The sequence below is a fragment of the Panthera leo genome, chromosome E2, assembly GCF_018350215.1.
Source record: "Panthera leo isolate Ple1 chromosome E2, P.leo_Ple1_pat1.1, whole genome shotgun sequence".
Classification (NCBI taxonomy): Eukaryota; Metazoa; Chordata; class Mammalia; order Carnivora; family Felidae; genus Panthera; species Panthera leo.
The window spans coordinates 10,084,045-10,102,659 of NC_056693.1; the positions used below are offsets into that span (position 1 = coordinate 10,084,045).

The 18,615-nt window shown below is 47.5% G+C and overlaps 1 protein-coding gene across 1 annotated transcript in view; it reads right to left on the bottom strand.

Moving 5' to 3' along the window:
* Nucleotides 1-6,799: 6,799 nt before the first annotated feature.
* Nucleotides 6,800-18,615, bottom strand: part of SAE1 (SUMO1 activating enzyme subunit 1) — a 72,732-nt gene continuing 60,916 nt past the window's right edge. Inside the window, exons 8-9 of the mRNA XM_042918377.1 lie at nt 12,155-12,224; nt 6,800-8,119 (exon numbers count right to left, since the gene is read on the bottom strand). Coding sequence (XP_042774311.1) covers nt 8,027-8,119; nt 12,155-12,224 — 163 coding nt within the window. The 3' untranslated portion in view covers nt 6,800-8,026. The remainder of the gene's footprint in view (nt 8,120-12,154; nt 12,225-18,615) is intronic.

Sequence of the window (18,615 nt, forward strand, 5' to 3'; positions counted from 1 at the left end):
GTATATGCGCTGCTGTAGATACTGGAATGAATTTTCTGTACATGTTTGGTTAATTTTTTTTGTACATGATTTTTGTATGTTTCCTTTTCAATAAAATCAGATTGGAACAGTGAATGCTTTCTGCTTTCTTTCTCCCCTGCATGCTCTGGTCCAAGCCTCTGTGACCCCTATGTGGGAGGAGGTGGGAGAGGGGGTCCATGGAGCACATCGGTCTGTCTAGCTGTATCCGAAGCGAGACTAAACAGCACGGGTGCCACAGTATGTACCCAGTCTTCACGCATCCCCATCAAAAGCAAAGCCTCATGGAGGGCAGGGTTGTTTTTTTTTTTTTTAAAGACTTTATTATTATTTAAAAAATATTTTGGGGAGAGCGCAAGTGGAGGAGGGGCAGAGAGAAGGGGAAAGAGGATCCGAAGCCGGCTCTGCGCGGACAGGCTGACAGCAGCGAGCCCCACGCTGGGCTCGAAACCACCAACTATGAGATCGTGACCTGAGCTGAAGTCAGACACTCAACAGACTGAGTCACCCAGGCGCCCCTAAAGATTTTAAAGTAATGTGGACACCCAGCATGGGGCTCGAACTCACAACCCAGAGATCAGGAGTTGCAGGCTCCACCCAGAGAGCCAGCCAGGCATCCTGAGGGCAGGATTGTTTTCATCTTTTTTTTGGTGCTTTCTTCTCACTTCTTCCCTGCTGGAGGAAGTCTGTCCTGGAAGCTCCAAATATTTACCGAGTGACCTGTAACTTATTCAGAAGCACCACCATGAGGAGTCCCTGGGAAATGTGTTGGTAAGGAGGTGGACCTTGTCCCCACCCTCAAGAAGGCAGGTGACATCTGGGAGAGCACCTCAGGCTAAGATCAAAGTGAAGCTTCACCTACACGCGGCTGCCCTAGAGCCTAAGATGCGGCCTGGCATAAAAAGCCTGTAATTAATTAGCGGGGCCCCTACCGCTATCTTCCTGAAAACGGGCAACTGGCCAAATGCTTTCCCTACGCCCTCTCCTCCACGACTGGCCCAGACACAGGTTGTGCTTCGGGGAGTCCTCACCCGTAAAGGGGAAATTCAGGGGAAATGGTCCTTCTGAAAGACCGGGGTAAGGTAACCGGGATCCATCACTTTGGACAGGGATTTGGCAACAGCTCGTCAAGCAAAGGATGCGCGTAATCTATGCCAGCAATCGCCTTCCCGGGTGTCCTCCCTTAGCAGTGGACGCGCACAAGTGTCCATGTGTCGGCCAACCATCCGACACGGTATCCGACAGCAGTTGAAAGGGTCTCAAGCCGTGCAACAGAACAGACAGCACTTAGCCGGAATGAACTAGAACACTGCGAACGACAAATGATGGCGAGGAAAGCAAGTGGCAAGATGGTGGTGGGTACTTGGGTGCGGCTTCTTCTCCAGATCGTCCCTTGTGCTTAAATGCCTGTGCACAGAGCCGGAGGCCCCTGGCCGGGGGGTGGCGTGAGGGGGGGTGGTGTTCACACCCAGCTGTGTGGCAGCCGATGCTTCCTGCCCCTGCAACCGACTCCTTCCTCTTTCCAGCAAGTTTGTGGAAATATTGATAGGGCCCAATTGGATCCATCGATTTATTTACTTTCCCTTTCCGTTCCTCTTTCCTCTCTCCTGTCTTCTGTTGGATTTATGAATGCTTTTTTGAATGCTTTGAGGCTTCTCTCTTGGTACTTCAGCTTTTAGTACTGCTCTAGGGATTAAACACACATCCTTACCTCTTCTCGGTCTAATCAGGGTCAGCATTGAACCACTTCACTTACACGGTAGAGATGGCCGCCGCGTAGGCCGCTGGTCCGTCCCACCCTTCCCACCATTTTGTAGCTCCAGCTTGCATCTCCACGCATTACAGAGTCCGCAGGGCAAGGCCAGAACTTTTGCTTGAACTCGAAGGACTTCCATTAACATTTTGTATAGTGTAGTTTTTGCCGGTGACAAGTTCCCTTTAGTCTCCGTTTATCTGAAAATGGCTGTTCTTCACTGGCTATAGAATCCTCGGGTTGACCGTTTCTTTGCCCTATCTTGACGACGTTCCGATCTCTGGCCTCACATTTCTGAGGACAAATCCAGGATCAACCGAATCACAGTTCCCTTGATTGTAGTATGTTATTTTGGTAAGGCTGCTTTCAAGACTTTATTTAAAAGGTCTTTTCCTCTTTTTCAGACTGGATAATTCCTACGAATGTAGTTCCAGCGCATGAAACCGCTCATCCCCTTTCTGCTGTTAGGTCTACCAGTGAATTTTAAAAATTGCTGATATTGTATTTTCAGTGTTAGAACATCCATTTGGTTGTTTCCATTTTCTTTCTCTGTGGGGACTTCCTATTTTGCAACATACATGTATTTTTCTTATACCTCAATGAGCATAATTGTAGTAATTGCTTTAAAGTCCTTGTCTGTTGATTCCAAGTTTTTTTTTTTTTAATTTCCTTAACATACGCTCCACGCCCAGTGTGGGGCTTGAACTCACAACCATGAGATCAAGAGTCATGTGCTCTGAGCCAGCCAAGCACCAACCCCCCCCCCCCGCCCCAACACTTGGGTTCTCTTGGTCATCTTGTCTTTTCCCTTGAAAATGAGTCACATTTCCCTCATTCTATGTATATTGGGTAATTCTGCCTTGTGTCCCAGATAGTGTTACATTGTAGCCATTCTGGATTCTGTTATATTCCTCCAAAGGATGTGAATGTTCTTGTCTTGGGGAGACCTGGAAATCCCAGATTCACACTGTTGTAGTTGCTGACAGTGTAAATCCAGTTTGCTTCAGTTATGCTGAGTTGGCCCCACACATCCATAGCCCAGTGGTCAGCAAGAGACTTGGGTTGAATTTATACTTACAACTTGGGGTTTCCCTTCCCTGGCACCCTCCTTTCCAGTAGCTGTGGTTATTCGGGGTTCTGTCCTCTGCTTCTTCAGGCCATAAGATAGACGCTTTTCTACCTGAGTTTTAGCTGCCTGGCACAGTGCCAGGGGCCGCAGCCTGCCCTCAGCTAACACCGTAGGCAAACACACACACACCAGAAAACTACTGTGGTGGGGGCTCTTGGTGCAACTTTCAACTGCCTCCCCCAAACCCACCTGCTTTTTAATCACTATCCTGAGGTTTCCAGTTTTGTTTTGGGTTTTGGTATTTTGTCTAGAATGTATAGTTATCTGCAGGGAGACGGTTGTTAGAAACCTAATGCATCATACCATAAGCAGAACTGCTGGTTGGTTTTGTTTTGTTTTGGTTTTTTTTTAATGTTTACTTATTTTGAGAGAGAGAGAGAGAGAAAAGAAAGAGCAAGCAGGAGAGGGGCAGAGGGAGAGGGAGACAGAATCCCAAGCAGGCTGCCACTGTCAATGCAGAGCCTGATTCAGGGCTCGAGCCTACGAACTGCGGGATCATGACCTAAGCCGAAACCAAGAGTCGGATGCTTAACTGACTGAGCCACCCAGGTGCCCTTGTATTTTCTTTTTAATAGACCTTAGTTAAAATTTTTTAGGACTGGAAGTGGGGAATCCTAACTCTCCAGGTTAGATGGAGAGTCAGGGGCCCAGGGACAAAGTCAGAGAAGGCCAGATTTTATTAGCAAAGTCCAAAGCTCTCCTAGGAACACAAAAGGCGGCTCACTTGTTCCAGAGGGAATGGAAACACCTAAAGTCACCTCTGTGGCCTTTTCCCTCAGAACCAAGGTGCTGAAGCCCTGCAACTTGGCAGAGTTGAGACTCAGAGCACCTGGCGAATGAGGTCCAGGACTGAACCTTTGCCACTGGCGAGCTGTGCCCCCTCTAGCAAGCTAATACCCAACTTGAACTGGTGCTCCCCACCCAGCTCCAGTAATCCCACCCTGCAATGGTGGCTTCTGGAAGGGACAGATTTACTTTTCATTGTTTATGTTGTTTTTTCTTCCTTAAAAAGACTGCATGTCTTTGTAAACCTTTCAAGTTCTGCACTACGTGCCCAAATGATCTCTCCGAACAACAAATGACATGTAAAATGCTACCATGCTAGTCTTTTGGAAGGAATCAACATCCCAAATGCATTTATACACTCCCTGATGTCAGACTTTGGGAAGTCTTTCCCAAGTGTGTCCAAAGGAAACCAGCTCAATGTCACTCAACAGCAGACTGATTAAATAGCTTATGGTTCAGTGTGGTTTTGGAACTCGGTGCACAATGCACTGACAAGGACCTCCAGGACAGAGAGAAAGCAAGATGCAAGAAAAGCTAATGCTACATGTGCGTAACAGTAACTAACACAGAGCGATGGTCACTCGTCCAAGGTCACATAGCTACATGGTAGGGTCTGCATTTAAACCTACCAGTCTGATTTAAAAGAAAAAAAATTAAAAAAAAAAGGGGGGGGGGTGCCTGAGTGGCTCAATCGATTACGCGTTCGACTTCAGCTCAGGTCACGATCTTGCAGGTTTGTGGGTTTGAGCCCCGCATCAGGCTCTGTGCTGACAGTTCAGAACCTGGAGCCTGCTTTGGATTCTGTGCCTCCCTCTCTCCCTCCGCCCCTCCCTCACTTGTATGCGCTCGTTCTCAAAAATAAACATTAAAGAAAAAAACTTAAACCAGCCAATCTGGAAGGATTCACTCTCCAAGGCTGCCAAAGGTGACCTCTGGGAGGTAGATATGAAAAAATCCCCGAGTTTGGCAGTGGGCAAGGGGGCAGGGGCAACGACAACTTTTCACCCCTATGTATGTGTTGCTTGAATGTTTTACTACAAGCTTAAAAACAGAACCTACCTGTCCTTCTGGATCGAGATGAAGGCCCTCCCTCAACTCCGGGCCTGACTGATGGTTTTCAGAGGTGACCACTAGGTCTCAGGACCTCGTGAAGGCAAAACCTGAGTCAGTGACAAGCAGCGGTGCAACTAGATGGTGTCTGCGAAGTGTCCTGCGTAGAAGCCTCCCCGTCAGCCCACATTCTGGCCCTTCCCTGGGGGAGGCTGTGCCCTCATCTGCAGTATGGGCGTCCACCCCCGCGGGGTTCCTGCGAGGACCACTTTAGCTAAAGCACAAGTGCTGTTAAGGGCAGGAGGCAGTCAGCGTGGGGAGGTTAGCCATCAGTAGGCTCTTCTGACCTGCCAACCGCGACCTAAGCCTCCATTTCTCTATCTGAAAAGGGCAAACTGGACATACCTCAACAGACAGACACGTTTGGATTTACAAAAAAAAAAAAAAAAAAAAAAAAAAAAGCCAGAAACCGACAAAAGGGGTCTGCACTGCAAAGGGAAACCACAGAACGTAGGGCTCTGATGGGACCGAGAGCTTTTTTTATTGTTGTACTTTTTTACCTTTGCATGTGTTACTTTTCTGAGTAGCACCTGTTCCACTAGAATGTTCTGAGGCTTCGACACATTAAGCACTTAACAGAGTTTGGCTACTACACATACCACAAACAACAGAAGTGGGGTGTGGAGTGGAGAAACCTGGCAGGCCCGAAGTCAGCCCACTTCCTTTCATTTGGCAACTCTAGCATCCCAAAAGTATTTGTTACCTTTACAGATTAAAAAAAAAATTAAGTTTATTTATTTTGAGTGGGGGAGGAGCAGAGAGAGAGACAGGGAGAGAGAATCCCAAGCAGGCTCTGCGCTGTCAGCGCAAAGCCCGATGCAGGGCTCGAACTCCTGAACGGTGAGATCACGACTTGACTCAAGATCAAGAGTTGGACGCTCAACTGACAGAACCACCAGGGCGCCCCTACCTTTTACAGATAGATTAGATCCTCCTTCCCAAGTAGGCTAGAAATCTCCCGGAGGGATTAGAAACCACAGGATAATCATTGTGCTCTTCCTGGAGACTTGGGGAAATCCATTTTTATGGTAATACTATCATGTAATCTGGGAGAACATGAAATGTGAAGATACGAGAATAAAGACGTTTCTCGCCTGAGGCTGGCAGCTTCCAGCACCACCCCTAGATTCCCGAGGGGTCCATTCTGGATGACTCAATTTCTGCCACAAGGGGTACAGAGGTGAAGTCTGAAACGCGTCAGAAAAGATTCTAGGATGACAGTTTTGTTTCTATCCATCCAGACCCACCTGCTCCCCCTTGTGACCAAGGCCCCACATTACCAAGCTCGAAATTTCAAAGAAAGGGTATTTTCACACACTGATAATTGGTGCCCCTAATTTGACACTGACAGGGTGCAGAAAGGGCCCCCCCCCCAGAAACACAGCCCTAGTCTCCCCTAGGGAAGGGCAGAGGTGACCAGGAGAGTCGGGGAATTGAGTTGCCCCTCCCTGGGGAGACCATTTTTTTGTTCTCTCACTGTAGCAGGACGCAAATACGAAAGGAGCTGCTGACTGGATTTGTTCAAACGGGCCAGACTCACACCTCACACACTTCTACATTAAGGGAGAAACCCGAGGAGGGTGACGAGAAGTGGAACATACTCAGGCTGCCGAGTCAAGACAAAGCCGGTGTCTGAACCAATGAAAGCTCTGACCTCTACCAGCTGTGGGACTCGAGGCACATTACTGAAGTGTCATGGAACTTTACAACGAAGCTGGGGCGCCTGGGTGGCTCAGTAGGTTAAGTATCCAACTCTTGTTCTCAGCTTAGGCCACGAACTCACGGTTCGTGAGTTCAAGCCCCGCATCAAGGCTCTGTGGTGACACACAAGGTCTGCTTGGGATTCTCTCTCCTCTCTTTGCTGCTCCCCCCTTGTCTCGCTCAAAATCAACTTTAAAAAATAAAATAAAACGAAGCTATTGTGACTGTGAGTCTGCACAGTGCCTGGTACACAGAGAATCTAAACAGAAGGCAGCGTCAGTATCCCCTCTTTTACTTCTTTCCCGTCAAATAGAATTCTTGTCACTGAGACCAACCGCTATGGACCTGAATTATTCAAGAGACAGGTGGAACCAGAAGCTTCTATGCACTCTAGAATTTGAACAATCTAATTCTTGATGCATTCCCCAGTAAAACAGTGGCAGGAATGGGGATGGAGGGGAGGAATCTCTGAGTCACATCGAAGCATCCAGTAAGATTTCTTCAGGTTAAAAAAAGCAATTGGTAGGATCACTTCCTGTCACAGGAAGATGTTTATAATGTGGAAGAAAAACAAATCCTAAAGCAAATAACTTTATTTCTATCATTCCTTTTTAAAGAACCAAGGAAATATAGAAAATATAAAAAAACCACACAAACAGCTGCAATTCAGGGGGGAAAGGAAGGACTGACGGGGCCCTCGAAAGCAACAGCCTCCAGGATGGTCTGAGCTGCATCGGGGATGGGGGCTCCGAGAAGACGGGCTCTCACATCCTAGCTTGGACCCCAGTAAATCAGAACCCCCAGGGGCTGGGACCCCGGCACCTGCCTTTTTAATACAAGTTTTCCCATTAATACACACTTTGCAAGGTCTCGCCCTAATGCCCGAGGGAACTTTGGTAACATTTCCTCTCTTCCAAAATCCAGGCTGAAACCCAACTAATCCTGAACTAAAGCTCCAGAACGGCACACCAGATGGCACCTGTTGTTTTTCGGGATCTCCGACTCTGGAGGAAATACATCCCGCCTGCCACGTCGTTTCCGCTCTAGGGCACCTGTCTGCATTTGGGACTGTGGCTCCACTAGTGTTTCACGGGGCCCGGCCTTACTCCCCACCTGGAGTCATCGTCTTCTTGTCTGTATGACATCAGGCGGGGAGTAAGTCCAAGAAGGTGGTGAGAGGATCCTAAGCGATGGGGCGTGCCGCTTCTGGGCGGGCGTCTCCCGCGGTGCCCCAGAGGCCTGGCGACACCCGGACAGAGGGACGCATCACAGGGGGCTCTCTGGCGATGCCCAGCGAACAGCCCCGGACGGTGCCGGGACGGGGGCGGCCAGTCCCCACGCCCCGCGTTTCGCAGCTGCTGGCGCTTGCAAGTCGCGCGTCTGCACAACCTCACTGCTCCCAGGAGGTGGTGTGGACCGGTGCGAAGACTTCAGCTCTTCCCTCGCCTGGAGCCGCCTTCGTGGGGGGAGGGGACGGGAAGGCGCGGGCAGGCTGCAGGCTAGCGTCGCCGGGGCCGCCAGATCTCGGTTCACTTGGGGCCAAGGCACTCCACAATCCCATTCCCCTTCATGCCGTCAAAAAAGAAGAAGTTGTTGTGAGGAGGGTCCCTCTGAGACAGGGCCTGGGGAGAAGAACAAGAAGAGGGCTCAGCTCAGATGCCTTCAAACGGATAACAGGGCGAGAAAAAGAAAAAAACCTCAAGCACTAAGATCTTCTAAAACTGCGCAGTTTGGGCACTGGCTCTCAAAGGAGGTGGATTTTGCTTCCCGGGGGCTAACGGGCCATGTCTGACACATTACTGTGCCTGCCAGGCTTCTGCTTTGTCCCTTACCAGTCGGGGCTCTCTGGACAAATCAGTTAGCCTCGCCGAACCCCGTTTTCCCATGTGAGATGAAAACACTACCCGTACTGTCCTAGGCTTAAAAGAGATGATGTGCCTCAACTGCCTGAAAGTACACTCCACGTGCAGGGGCCTGCTGGCCATGGGCAGCAGTAATTATTTATGACTGTCCAACTGAGAAAGGAGGCAGCTTGTCCCGACACGGTGCAGGCGGCAGCCGTCATCTCCTGTGGGGCCACACACTGATGCGGAAGCAGCTCTCCTATGAGGAGACACGTTTCCTGCGATCTTCTGCATGGTGGGCCGGGGCTAAGATCCAGAAAGGCTGGGAGGTACCATTTAGCCATGGAAATGGTGATTATTTTGCGAGGCTAACAGAAGTACACAGCACATTAAAAAAAAATTTTTTTTAATGTTTTATTTTTGAGAGCCAGAGCCAAAGCATGAGTAGGGGAGGGGCAGAGAGAGAGAGAGAGAGAGAGAGAGAGAGGGAATCCAAAGCAGGCTCCAGGCTCTGAGCCATCATCACAGAGCTCAACAAGGGGTTCGAACCCACAAACCGTGAGATCATGACCTGAGCCAAAGTTGGAGGCTTAACCAACTGAGCCACCCAGGTGCCACACCCCCACAGCACCTTTAATATGTTTTTATTTACTTTTCAGAGAGAGAGAGAGAGAGAGAAAGCAAGCATGCGAGAGAGTGAGCACAAGCTGGGGAGAGACAGAGAGAGGGAAACATGGAATCCAAAGCAAGCTCCAGGCTCCAGGCTCCGAGCTGTCAGTACGGAGCCTGACATGGGGCTCAAACTCGTGAATCGCGAGATCATCACCTGAGCCGAAGTCAGACGCTCAACCGACTGAGCCACCCAGGGGACCCCACAACACCTTAAAGATGGGGCTAGCCCTCCTGAAATTACATGCTGAATCATGTGTACTAGAGGAAGGACTCATACGTGTCAATGAGTTTTCTCAGAGGTTCTTAATCAAAAAGGACTGCCATTTAAAGACATGGACATGATCCAAGCAAAAACCTCTAGGCAGGAGCACCATGCCTGTCATTCTTAAAGGACCTTTTTTACAAGGTTAGGAACACGCTCGAAATATCTTGAACTTCTCTCTGAATTGGGCACTAATCCCAATCTGTCTCTTCATCTGTAAAATGGGGTAATTATACCTACTTCAAGTGGTTGTTCAACCATCCATCCACGGAAACCACCTAGAGCATCCACCCCTGTGCCAGGTATCGTGTTAGGTACTGAGGATTCCGAAGCACGGTTAAGACAGAGGTTCGCTTCCCTGCGCACACATACAAAATGGCAAATCGACAGCACCTGCCTGGTATAGTTTTTGGTGAACATGAAACACGATCGAGCTTGCAATGCGTCTGGCCCGTAATAAATTCTCAAAAAGTGGGAGGTGCTATTATGAACAGGAGCCAGGGGGTCTCTCACCAAACCGTGAGGAGATCCCAGGCACTCAGCCGGGTGGAAGGGCCCAAGAGCCCACAGTTAGAAGTTCTAGACCCTAGAACTCAAGTTACAGGAGGTGATACAACGGGGCCCGATATGGCCGCCGCCGCCATACTGCAGGCAGGGAGGCCTAGCAGGGACAGCGGGAGACAAAGGAAGGACGACTTACACCTAGGGAAGCATGACGGGACAAGGGACGTGGACGGAAGATGCAGTGTTTGGAATGATGGCAGGAAGGAAGAAAAGAAGAGGATTCCAAGGGAAGAGACTTACGTTCGCCCCCCGCCTCCTAACATTTATTATTATGGGTGGTCAGATGGTCGTCAGGAGAGAAGGCGGGAAGGTCTGCGGCCCTCAGATTGTGGAACCCTGGTGCCAACCGGCTGAAGGCAATACTGTGTTAAGTAAGGGTGGGGTGGCAGGGACAAGACACCAGGCCATGGGGTGAACACGGGGCAAAAGGTAAAGTGCTTCCCAAGCAAGATGGGGGTAGGGGGAGATTCCAAACACACCCAGCAACCAAGAATGCAGAGTACTCTGGCCGTCTGGGATAAACAGAAACAAGATGCGGGCAACAGCTGTCCCCAGCAGGCAGGAAGGAGGGGGCTGCATTAGAGGTTAGGACTGGGACGCAGGGAAGCCACTGCAAACAATGGGGTCAAGGCCAGCTGCCCCGACCCCTAATCTCCATCCCATGTGAAAAACCCAGGGAGCAGCTTCTCGGCGGGGGGTACAAAGTGTGGCCGAAGACACAGAGGCGGTGTCCCGGGTCCATGCGGACAGCACCTGAAGCACAAGGGCCGAGCGGGGAGGGGCACAGGCTCCGAGGCCAGACGGCCCGGGCTCGGATCCTGGTGCCGCCATTCTCTGCGCCTCGGCTCCTCCTCTGTGCCTCGGGGGTCGCACCAGTTCCCACCTCCGAGGGTTGCTGTGAGGAAGAGATGAGCACATCCACGTGAAGAACGTGGTCCGAGTGAGGGTACAGGGTGGGCCTTCGATACGTGCTGTTGCGGTGTTGTCACGGTAACAGGTTACGGAAACGCGTCTGTTCCCTTAGGATTCTTCCATTGCCGCCCTCCTTCCCATCCAGTCTGTCTACAGGCAGCTTCCCAACCTCAGCGCGGGCTTCTGGGCAGCCCTACCAACCAACCGGGCGCACACACCATGATTCTCACGGCAGTCTGGGCTCACCAGAAGGCACGAGCGAGGCAAACGGCGCGGCCATCACATCCCTCTCTTCTCCCTCTACCTCCCTGGTGCTCGCCCTGCTCCCTAGGACACAAGAGGCGGGGGGGGGGACACAAGAGGGTCTGAAGGAGAGAATTTGGTTCAGAGAGAAGGACCAGGAAAGAGAAACAAGAGCCTTTAGAAGACGGTGGCAGGACCATCAGACTCAGTCAAGTGTCTCCAGAGCAGACGTACTGACTTCAAGACAAAGTAGCGAGAGTGGGGTCTCCACACGCCTCTCCCGAGTTCCAAGATGACATGTGAATGGGCTCGGAAAATCATTTAACGAGGCACGATTCCACTCCAAGAACAAAAAGGACAAATCATCACCGCCAATCTACTGAAGCAGTCAAGGACCTACAAAAGGCAAAGTGAACATCTTTGGGTGAGTATCTAAGTCCCAAAGAAAGCATTTGGGAATATGCTAGAATTCTGACAACCCAAATGTTCCAGAAGAGACTCAAAACGTTGTGCTAGTTACCAGTTACGGGACCCCCAGTTGACTTCCCTTCCGAGAGGGACGATGTCACCAAACCTAACGTTTTCACAGGTCACCTTCTGCAGAGCTCCATGGGGCTCCCAGCACCGTGCACACGCTCCCCTGGTACCGGATGCCCCCTTCTGAATAAACACCCATGGCGTGCGCATTAACAAGAAGCTCCGATGCCACGATCGAGGACAAAGAAACACCGCGTGAAGTAGAAGTTAAGGGCACAGGTCTTGGAGGCCCATCTCCGGGCCTCGATGTCCTCCCCTTACACGGAGATCACGACAGTACCATTTCACAGAGCTGTGAGAAGCAGAATACGTGACAAGGGTCGGAAGCACCACGTAAGCAATCAGTACAGTCAGGGGACAGTGGCAGGTACACCTGAAGACACTATGCCCAGCTCTGGGCACAGCACAGAGCAGACACTCAAAGACCACTTGCTGAATGCTCATCGGGATGGGCGGGAGAGAACAAGATGAGGTAGAACAGGGAAGAAAGGAAATAGGGCACGAAACAGGGATGAATGGGGTCAGAGAAACCAGGCAGTTCTCTAAGGCAGTCATGGTTCTTTCGGTTGGCACTCTGACAAGGTCACGGTGGACCAATGACCTGCTCCTCGGGGACTCTTTACCTTCACAATTTCCTGGGCCAGGATCCCTCCAACCACTGCACACACGGGGGCCATCTCAGAGAAGCAGTACCTACAAGAAAACACAAATAAAATGGAGCCCTGAGGAACAGGAAGGCTGGTAGGACATCTGGCAAAGGTCAGGAGTGGGCTTGCGAGAATGAAGACATCTCCTACCAGGAGGAGTCCATCCACACGGCAATGGTAATGCTGGCACCTAGGCGTGAAAATGAAATCTGGTCCAGGAGGTTAGCTGGGAAAGACCTCTGAACCTTGGCAGGCAGGAATTGTTTCACAACATTTTTTGTTTAAGTTAAAGGAAAGACTATATCTGTGCTTCCTAAAAATAAGGTCAACAAATATCAGATGTTTCGGTGCCCCGGTCACATTCTCGCAATTCTCCTCTTACCCACAACGGGCAGTGGGTCCTATATGCTATTCCCAGACAAATGTCAGGGAGAAGGCCTGTGTTAACATGCAGGAGGCATGGGAAATCTGGGGCCTGAAACTGAAGCATGGGGACAGAAAGTCTTCACTCCTCCTATAGATACCAACCCTTCTGGACCGGGATGAGGCATCCAGAAGACAAATTTTGGCCCATACTGTCACCTGCCCCTCCAAATCACAGGTCCTAGGCAGTAAAACACTTTTCTACCACCTCTCCAGAGGAAGTGTGCTCTGCCAGTTCTCAGCCCTGAACACAAAGGCATTTTTCTTTTATTTTTACTTTTTAAAAGTTTATTTATTTTGAGAGAGAGAGTTTGAGCGCGTGCGTGGGAGAGCCTAAGTGGGGGAGGGGCAGAGAGAGGGAGAAAGAGCATTCCAAGCAGGTTCTGAACTGTCAGCATGGAGCCCAATGCAGGGCTCAATCCTAAAACCGTGAGAGCCAAAATCAAGAGCCAGATGCTTAACCAACTGAGCCAGCCGGGTGCCCCACAAACGTATTTTTTAAATGAGCAAAGCGGAACACAGAGAAGTTAAGGGGAGAGCTTACCCAAGGACCCCACCACCAGGAGACTACCTCTAAACTTCCCAGTGTGGTACACACTCTTCCTGATTTTTCAAAGTGCACGTATGAAACACACATAATCAAAAACCCAAGTAATATTATTCGCTCTGCTCTGTAATCTACTGACTGATACTTCTGTTCCACACGGCAACACACATCTTGGCACAGGTGTCCAAATAATTCCTTTTGGCAAATTCCTAAATGTAGAATTTCTGGGTCCTGACACCCTGTGCCAAAATGCCCTCCAGAAAGTCTCTGCCAATTCAACTCGTGCCTACTGTGTGTGAAGGTGCACATCTCCTCACGGCCTGGCCTGGCTGGGACTGACGTTCCCGTCTGTGCAGCCACAGCGGTAACTTTGACTCCAGATCATCAAGGTCCTTCACAGAACTATAAAACATATAGAGAACGATACCACAGAAAAACTAGTCACCCATAATCCCACTACTCAAAGACAATCAAATGTGGAAATAGGTTTTCTTAAAAAAAAAAAAAATTACACCTATACTCTGTGTGATACTGTACAATTTATTTATTTTTTTAGTGTTTGTTTATTATTGAGACAGAGCGAGACAGAGCATGAGCATGGGAGGGGCAGGCAGAAGAGGAGACACAGAATCGGAAGCAGCCTCCAGGCTCTGAGCTGTCAGCACAGAGCCCGACACCGGGCTCGAACCCACCCAATGCGACATCATGACCTGAGCCGAAGTCGGCCGCCCAACCGACTGAGCCACCCAATACTGTACAATTTAATATTTGCCCTTCTTCTCTTAAAAGTTTATCATCAGCAAAATGCTAGCAAACCTAACCAGCAACATGCAGAAAGGATTACACACCATGATTACATGGGACTTACAACCAGGAAAGCACGGTTGGTGTAACATCTGAAAAGTCAATCGATGTTAGTACTGCGTATTAACTGAATAAAGGGACCATAAACACACGATCATCTCAACTGACAGAGAGAAAAAAAAGCATGTGACAAAATCCAGCACCTCTTCATGCTAAAAACATGCAACAAACTGGGAACAGAAGGAAGTTCCTTCAATCTGATCAAGGGCTATGAAAAATCCACAGCTAACATCATACTTAATGGTGAAAGACTGAAAGCTTTCTTCCTAAGAATGTCTGCTCTTACCACTTCTATTTGACACTGTGCTAGAGGTTCCAGCCAAGGCAATTAAGGAAGGAAAAAGAGACACGACAGCCAGATTGGAAAGGAAGAAGGAATACATATTCATAGATAATCTGATCTGGTATATAGAGAATACTAAGGTATCCAGAGAAAAACTATTTGAACTATTAAATTTATTCAACAAGGTTGCAAGACAGAAGATTAACATACAAAACGTATACTTCTATACATTAGCAATGAACATTCTGAAAATGAAATGAAAAACTTTCATTTATAATACACCACCCAACAGTATTTTTTTTTCAAAACAAGAGAATATTTAGGAATAACTTAACAGTAGTTGTGTAAAACTTATATTCTGAAGACTATAAAACATTGTTGAAAGACATAAAAGACCTAAATAAATGGAAAGATATCCCACGTTCAAGAATTGATACACTTGGGGCGCCAGGGTGGCTCAGTCGGTTGGACGTTTGACTTTGGCTCAGGTCACGGTTTGTGAGTTCGAGCCCCGTGTCGGGCTCTGGGCTGACAGCTCAGAGCCTGGAGCCTGCTTCAGATTCTGTGTCTCCCTCTCTCTGCCCCTCCCCTCCTCACACTCTGTCTGTCTCTCTCTCTCTCTCAAAAAGAAACAAACATTAAAAAAAACTCTTAAAAAAATCAGAACACTTAACATCATTAAGGGGCCAATGCTCCCCAAATTAATCTATATATCTGGCACAATCCCAATCTAGCTGCCTTTTCTGTAGAAATGGAAAAATGCATTCTAAAAATTAACATAGGAATGGAAGAGACCCAGAATAGCCAAAACAATCTTGAAAAAAAAAAAAAAAGCTGAAGAACTCACATGTCTCAATTTTGCAACTCACAACTACACAAGTATAGTCATCAAAATACTATGGTACTGGTATCTATATGGACAGACACATAGATCCATGAAGTACACGTGACGATCCAGAAATAAAGAAATACATACATGGTCAATTGATTTTTGACAAGGGTGGTAAGACCATTCAATAGAGAAAGAAAAAGTCTTTTTACCAAACAATACTGGACAAGTGGGTCTCCACATGCAAAAGAATTAAGCAGGACCCCTACCTCACACCATGCACAAAAGCGGACTCAAAAATGGCTCACAGACCTAAATGTAATAGCTAAAATTACAAAACGTTTTTTAATGTTTATTTATTTTGAGAGTGAGAGAGAAAGAGAATCCCAAGCAGTCACCACTCTGTCAGCAGAGTCACATGCAGGGCTAGAGCTCAAGAACCGTAAGATCATGCCCTGAGCCAAAATCAAGAGTTGGATGCTTAACTAATTGAGCCACCCAGGTGCCCCTAAAACCACAAGACTCTTAGAAGAAAGCAGAGGAATAAATCTTCACGACCTTGGATCAGGCAATGGTTTCTTAAACGGTATCATACCAAAAGCACACATAAAAAAAGAAAAAACAGAATAATTGTATTTCATAAAAATTAAAAACTTATACTTCAAAGGATACTTTTCACTTCAAAGAGGGTGAAAAGACAACCCACAGATTAGGAGACAATTTTTGTGAATTATGTATCAGATAAAGGACTTGAATCCAAAGTGTACGGAGAACTATCATGATTAACAATAAAAAGATAAACCAATTAAAAAGTGGTCAAATGATCTGAACAGACATTTTGCTGAAGATCATACACAAATGGCCAGTGAGCCCATGAAGAGATGCTCTACATAATCAGTCACTAAAGAAATGCAAATCAAAACAACAGTGAGATAGGATTTATTGCCCACTAAGGCTAAATAACAGACAATAACACTTGTTGGCAAGGATGTGGAGAAACTGGAACCCGCACGAAGTGCTGGTGGAATGGTAAAATGGCGTGGCTGCCGTGGAAGACAGTCTGGCAGGTCCTCAAAACGTTAAACAGAGAATTACCATATGAATCATCAACTCCACTCTTAGGTACACACACCCAAGAGAGATAAAAACTTATGCTCACGCAAGAACACATGAATGTTTATAGTGGCTTTAGTCGTTAATTGCCCCAAACTGGGAACGACCCAAATGTGCTTCATCTGGTGAACAAACTGGTGTATCCATACAGTGGACTACTGCTCAGCAATAAGAAATGAGTTATCGACTTCATATAACATGGATGAATTTCAAGTGCACGAAGTTAAGTCAAAGAGGCCAGACTCAAAAGGCTGCATGAACTGAACAGATTCCATTTGTTACACTATTGGAAAGGCAGAACTGCAGGGATAGAGAACAGATCGCTGGGTGCAGGAAGGAAGGTGCTGCCCTGTTATCAAGACTCTACAAGAGAATTTTTACAATAATGACACTTTTCTATATCTTGACTGTGGTGGTTACATAACTCTATACCTTTGTAAGAATTCATGGAACTTTAAAACAAAACACACACACACAACTCACATTACTATTTAACAAAAGATAAATTTTACTGTATATAAATTATTTAAAGATTTTTTAAGTTTATTCATTTACATCGTCTCTACACCTAACATGGGGCTCACACTCACGATCCTGAGATGAAGTCACATGCTCTTGTAAAAACACCGTTGAGGAAACAAGTCTAAATAATAAAAATGAAACAAGAAAATACAAGCATCACCTCAAGAAACAATCAGAAGAACCCAGAAGATGGGTGGCCTGGACTCCTTAAAACAAAAAAGTGTGGGGTGCCCGGTGCCTGGGTGGCTCAGTCAGTCGGGCGGCCGACTCTCGATCTGGAGTCACGTCATGAGCTCACGGTTCCTGAGATCAAGCCCCGCCCATGTCCAGCTGCGCACTGGCAGCAGGGCCCTGCTTGGGATTCTCTCTCCCCCTCTCTCTACGAGAAATAAATAAACTTAAAAAAAAGGGGGGGGGGGGATAAACTGTTCTAGATTAGGAACTGGAAAGCTTTCTCTGTAATGTACGCGACAGTAAATTGTTTTGGCTTTATGTGCCATATGGTCCCTGTTTAAACTCTCTGAGTCTGCTGTCACAGAGCTGTAAAAACTACAAAAGCTACCACAGATAATACATAAATGAGGAGGTGTGGAATAAAACTTTATTTACAAAAACAGGTGGCAAGCACAGTTTGCCAACTCCTGAATTAAATGAGACACAGAATTGAAAGCAACTGATGCACCTGGATGTGTCCTTAAGGATTCAGCTTAAGTATCATGTCATCAGTGTCGCCCCCCCCCTCCCCCCCCGCGCCAAAGTAAAAGCAAATTATTAACGACTGAATCCAACTGAGTGGTCCGTTGGCATTCACCACTGGATGATTCTTTCCATTTTTCTGTATGCTTGACACTCTCTATAATAAACATCATTTCAACCTGCACACAGCACTGCATTGATCTGTGTCATTAACTCTTTAACGCCGTTCCAAGTTTTCTTTTAAATATGATAATGAATACCTTTTGTACATGAATTTTGCTCACATTATTTCTTAAAGGTATATTCTCAAGTAAATCAAGGAGAATTACTGGACCAAAGAGAGAACAGGATTCTTGATGCACATTTCCAAACTGCTTCCTAAAAAGGCTGTACTTTGGGGCACCTGGGTGGCTCAGTCAGTTAAGTGACAGACTTCGGCTCGGGTCATGATCTCACGGTTCATGGGTTTGAGCCCTGTGTCGGGCTCTGTGCTGACAGTGCAGGGCCAGCTTGACATTCATTCATTCATTCATTCATTCATTCTCTCTCTCTCTCTCCCCCCGCCCCCCCTCTCTGCCCCTCCCCAACTCGTGCTTTCTCCCTCAAAATAAATGAACTTTAAAAAATATATATAAATTTAAAAAAAAACAAAAACCTTTTTCGGGGCACCTCGGTGTCTCAGTCAGTTAAGTGTCTGACTTTGGTTCAGGTCATGATGATCTCGCGGCTCATGACTTCGAGACCTGCGTGGGACTCTGCTGTCAGCATGGAGCCCGCTTTGGATCCTCTGTCCCTCCCTCCCTCTCTCTGCCCCTCCTGTGTTGGTTCTCTCTCTCAAAATAAATAAACTTAAAAACAAAAAACAAAAAACCTTTTTAAACAGCGAAAGTTGAATTACATGCACAAATTATGAATGTTCATCATAAATGTTTGCAATACTGAGAAACTATAAACAGCCTGAATACCTACCAATAAACTAATGGTTACATAAACAACCATCTATCTATCAAACAATGAAACATGAAGCACAAGTGAGGCTACTGATCCATATTTTTGCCGCAAACAGGTTGAACACATGCTGGAAAAATAAGGCTATCATAAGGAAAGTGTGATCTCATTTTGCTATTTAAAAAGTGAAAAAAATAGGGGTGTTTGAGTGA